The 5,000-nt window shown below is 38.9% G+C and overlaps 1 protein-coding gene across 2 annotated transcripts in view; it reads left to right on the top strand.

The window, feature by feature from the left end:
• Window positions 1–4,709, top strand: part of ApepP (Aminopeptidase P) — a 28,380-nt gene extending 23,671 nt beyond the window's left edge. For both annotated transcript variants that reach the window (XM_086532935.1, XM_086532937.1), the window contains exons 10-13: window positions 180–309; window positions 2,488–2,665; window positions 2,916–3,091; window positions 4,218–4,709. In XM_086532935.1, the coding sequence (XP_086389061.1) occupies window positions 180–309; window positions 2,488–2,665; window positions 2,916–3,091; window positions 4,218–4,337 (604 nt within the window). In that variant the 3' untranslated portion in view covers window positions 4,338–4,709. The remainder of the gene's footprint in view (window positions 1–179; window positions 310–2,487; window positions 2,666–2,915; window positions 3,092–4,217) is intronic.
• The last annotated feature ends 291 nt before the right edge of the window (window positions 4,710–5,000 follow it).

Raw genomic sequence — 5,000 nt, 5'->3', positions numbered from 1 at the left:
TATGTGATTATAGTTCATGAAGCTAGGTGTATATTTGAATATTGTATTTAGGATATGGAAATAATATTTTTTCTTGTTTCTAATTTATTATCTTGACATTTACCATTGGAAATTCCCTTTCCTTTGAATTTTTCCACTCCATTTTTGTCATTCACCATCTGTTATACATATATTTACAGGGATGGAACTACAGATGTTACAAGAACCCTCCATTTTGGTACACCTGAGAAGTTTGTGCAGGAATGTTTCACTCGTGTTCTGAAGGGGCAGATTGCCATGGCATCTTGCATCTTCCCAACCAAAATCAAGGTGAACAGTTGTGATGTTTCATTATTAACCCCTTCTTTACCAAAAATCATTTGCAGATACTATGAACCATGAATCTAAACACCATGTAGGGACCAAAAATAATGCAAGTCTCTATGTACCTACAAATGTTACGATTGTCATCACAGCCTATGAGCTCTTTTTACAAACTTTATATTGTAGTCAGGATGTCATCATTTGCAGAAAAAAATGTACTGTACAGCAACACCATATTCTTAACCCATTCACACTGGGGCGATTCTGGCTTTGAATGGCCACTCGGGATTCTCGGGCGCACTAGCCGCGAGCCTGGGCTGTCCGCTCACTCACTCCAAGTGCTGGCCTTGACCAAATATCTCGTCAATGGCATCTGACACAAAAAATCCAAAACGTGTCAGTACGTCATCTGGCACAAATGGGTTAATATATTGTGTATACTGTCATAAATATTTAGCTGTTTTTAGCTACTAATAAAGTGGATAATCTGCTAGTGGTGAATCCAGATTATTCTAAAGTGACTTTGCCAAAGGCAAACAAGGGATGTGATCTCTGAGTGTAAATCTCATTATAATGAAAAACCTTGTGATAAACCCATTTTAAACTGAACACCTGAAATCCTCCCTGGTACTTCATATCTTGGTGTGGGGAGTTACAGGTTGTGATTCAGGTTACAGCTCATTTAAGCAGGATTAAGAGTGATAAGTTTACAGTTCTGAAATATGAATTTGTTCAATCTCCTTTAACCCATTGCAGACGGAAATAAATTTGCTTGCCCAGCTTCCAGGATAGGTTTTATTTTAGAGAGAGACTGCATGAAGCAATATAATTTGAATCATCCCACTCTCTTTCAGTCATTCATTGTAAAACTAGAGCGTTTTTTGTGTTTTATTTTTTTGTGTGTTTTATTGAGTTTAGAGACTTATATGTGCCATATGACAGGCTCTATCAGTGCTGCAATTGAATAAAATTGTAGTATATTATCCATATTAGCTCATTATTTTCTTTATACTCAATGTGATAGAAGTATTGCCGTGTTATGGGAGGACAAAAGGCAACTTTATTTTTTCGTATTTTTGTGCTGTCATGAACGAATACGAAACATATAACCACCTACAATAAAAATAATGAGAAGAGGTAGGGAAGAGGAATGAAACCTGTGCTTGTGACTGTGAGTGCCACAGTGAAAGGCATCCATATTGGCACAGGAGCACATTTTAGACACTGGGTATGGATTGAGTCACCTTCCTCTTCTTGTTCTGCCTGCACATCCTTCATCGGTGGTTCTTTAGAGCAAGGGTTCATCAACTTAGTGTGTGCCATCGCTCTATAGAGACAGTGCTTGCTAGAGACTGTGGATGGGTGCCATTCTGCTGGTGCTAGGAAAAAGTGGTGCCATCTAGGGTTTTGACGTTAAGCTAGCACGATATTACGGTAATTATAGTAATTATGGCTGCAGTAGCCATCATCACTCATTCCTTTTTCATAGCATAATAAAATAGCACAGTGATCTAAAATCCCCGAACGTCATGTACGTCAGGCCAAAGCTCCTACGTCATGTAAGTCATGACACCCGTACGCAATGGGTTAAGATATGAAAAATGTATTGTTTTTTATTTTGCAGTGTCTATCTGATTGTTGATTAAATTTTCTAAATAAGGAAACTTTTATCTGAACAAAAAATATTTTTCTAGTATGTTTCTTGATGTTCTGTCATATTTTAAGCCCTTTTATGTGAAATCCTTGATTTATGTCTGCATACCCCATCAATAATATGAAAAAAAGCAATGATAACTTATTTCACTCATAACACCATTGACAGCAAGGAAATTAAATTTAGTGGTCATCTGGCCTTTGCTTTATTTGTGAGAATATTAACCAAAATGGATCATTTTTTGGGTAATTTTGAAATAAAGGAAAATATGCAAGATTGAAGTCAGTAATTTTAACAAGAGTAAGGTTTTCCTCATAATACATCTAGAAAAGAAAAAATGAGTTTTGATATGCAGATTTCAAGTTGTATTCATTTATCTCATCGTTATCTCTTTCCCTTCTGTAGTTGTTACTTTGTAGTTGTATTTGTTATATTATATTGTCATTGTCATGTGTGTGTGTTTTTATGTACATAAATTGATTTACATGTTCCATCCCCTTTCATTACCTGTATTATAATCCCCTTCCCAGGGTAACTGCTTAGACACCTTGGCACGCAAGTCACTTTGGGATGTTGGCCTCGACTATGGGCATGGGACGGGGCATGGGATCGGCATGTACCTGAATGTCCACGAGGGACCAATGGGTGTCTCATGGCGGTCCTACCCAGACGATCCTGGCCTGCAAGAAGGCATGTTCCTCTCTGATGGTAAGTGGAAGTCCAAAGTGCTCTTATTTGTATTTATATTAGCTTTTAGTGTATTTTGTATTGGTAATAGCATTTTTTGCAATTCATAATAACTCATAATGTGTAGTTTGTATTGTTAATAACTTTTAGTGAAGATAAGAGTGCGTGTGGTTGTACTTGTTCTGTAATAATTTATTTGACCATTTTTCCTTTGTTGGATTGTATAATTTATCCTTGAGAAGCTAATTGATGTTTCTTCCTGCCAAACCAGAACCTGGCTACTATGAGGATGGGAAGTTTGGCATTCGTATTGAAAACATTGTTCGCATTGTTAAAGCCGAGACTCCGCACAACCATCGTGATCGTGGGTTCCTCACCTTCAAGACAGTCACACTTGTCCCTATTCAGACTAAGCTAGTGGATCCTACAATGCTAACAAGACAAGAGGTGAATTGAATGGCACTATGAGGGCCTGCTATGATAAATGTTGTTGGTGAGCTTAGAAATCTTTGAAAAGTGATGTAGTTTAACACAGCTTTCAACTATTTTTAAGGGAGGTAGCTGTATCATAGTTTATGGAAGGTTTCCTTCCTCAAATTTCCGTACTTCCCTCCCTCTCTTTCTCTCATTCTCTCTTTCTGATCCTCTATTTCTCTCCCATTCTCTTCTTCTCACTATCTCATTCTCTTCCTTGCTCTCTCACATCCCCCTCCTCTCTCTCTCTCATTTTCTCTCTCTCTCTCTTTCTCTCTCTCTCTCTCTCTCTCTCTCTCTCTCTCTCTCTCTCTCTCTCTCTCTCTCTCTCTCTCTCTCTCTCTCTCTCTCTCTCTCTCTCTCTCTCTCTCTCTCTCTCTCTCTCTCTCTCTCTCTCTCTCTCTCTTTCTCTCTCTCTCTCTCTCCATACTTCTCTCCCTCTCTTTCTCTCATTCTCTCTCTCTCTTCCTCTATCTCTCTCCCATTCTCTTCTTCTCACTATCTCATTCTCTTCCTTGCTCTCTCGCATCCCCCTCCTCTCTCTCTCTCTTTCTCTCACTCTCTCTCTCTCTCTCTCTCTCTCTCTCTCTCTCTCTCTCTCTCTCTCTCTCTCTCTCTCTCTCTCTCTCTCTCTCTCTCTCTCTAAACCACATATACACGCACACACTCTCTCTTTCTCGCTCTCTCTCTCTCTTTCTCTCTCTCTCTCGTTCTCTCTCTCTCGTTCTCTCTCTCTCTCTCTCTCTCTCTCTCTCTCTCTCTCCCTCTCCTCTCTCTCTCTCTCCTCTCTCTCTCTTCTCTCTCTCTCTCTCTCTCTCTCTCTCTCTCTCTCTCTCTCTCTCTCTCTCTCTCTCTCTCTCTCTCTCTCTCTCTCTCTCTCTCTCTCTCTCTCTCTCCTCTCTCTCTCTCTCTCTCTCTCTCTCTCTCTCTCCTCTCTCTCTCTCTCTCTCTCTCTCTCTCTCTCTCTCTCTCTCTCTCTCTCTCTCTCTCTCTCTCTCTCTCTCTCTCTCTCTCTCTCTCTCTTACACACACATACACACATACACATACTTGCTCACTCACTCACTCACTCACTCACTCACTCACTCGTTCTTTTCAGATCGATTGGCTGAACAGATACCATGCCGAATGCCGAGACAAAGTTGGGGAGCTCTTGTTGCAGCAAGGGCACAAGGAGGCTTACGATTGGCTCGTGAGGGAAACTCAGCCTATTGGCTAAGCAGAAATAAAGTGAAGAACTATTGACCGCAGATTCTTATATTTTGTTATGAAAATGTGGCAAGATTTCAAAACTGACACGTTAAGTGGTAAGGGCCTCAGATGTTTTTTAAATGTCTGTAAAATGTGCTTTTATAATGATTAATTTTAGTTTGGGTTAGATTCTTACATTATATTTTACTCTTAACATGAATTGGTGCGCAATAAAACTCAAATAGGTTCTTTTTAGGTACATATAATAAAACATATTGCCTATCACTGCCATGTAGAATGTCAAAGATCGTAACTCCTTGATGTTTCCAGATGAAGACAATGTGTGATGTGCTAATTTACAAATGTGAATGTGCCCTTTTAATAAAAATAATATTTAAGGTATTTGATTTTTATTGCCATTCGCATAAGATTAGACTTCAAATCAACAGCAAAATCAGTTTCATATCCCGAAAACTACCATTCAGTACATTGGCTCAGAAAATCAACAAGCACGCTATCTTTTTGCCTTACCCATGCAATGACCCATTAGATACGAGTAACATGAACATACCTACAAAAAATATGCCTAGGTCCAGGTGACGTGTATATGCTGTTTTTTTACCTATCAAACTTTTTTATTATTGTTTTATACAATCATACTAAGAGTAGTAGATATTTTAAGGGACAGATG

The sequence above is a fragment of the Penaeus japonicus genome, unplaced genomic scaffold, assembly GCF_977035675.1.
Source record: "Penaeus japonicus unplaced genomic scaffold, GWHDUDI00000001_assembly GWHDUDI00000038, whole genome shotgun sequence".
In the NCBI taxonomy this organism is placed as follows: Eukaryota; Metazoa; Arthropoda; class Malacostraca; order Decapoda; family Penaeidae; genus Penaeus; species Penaeus japonicus.
This window is presented reverse-complemented; position numbering and strand designations above follow the sequence as displayed.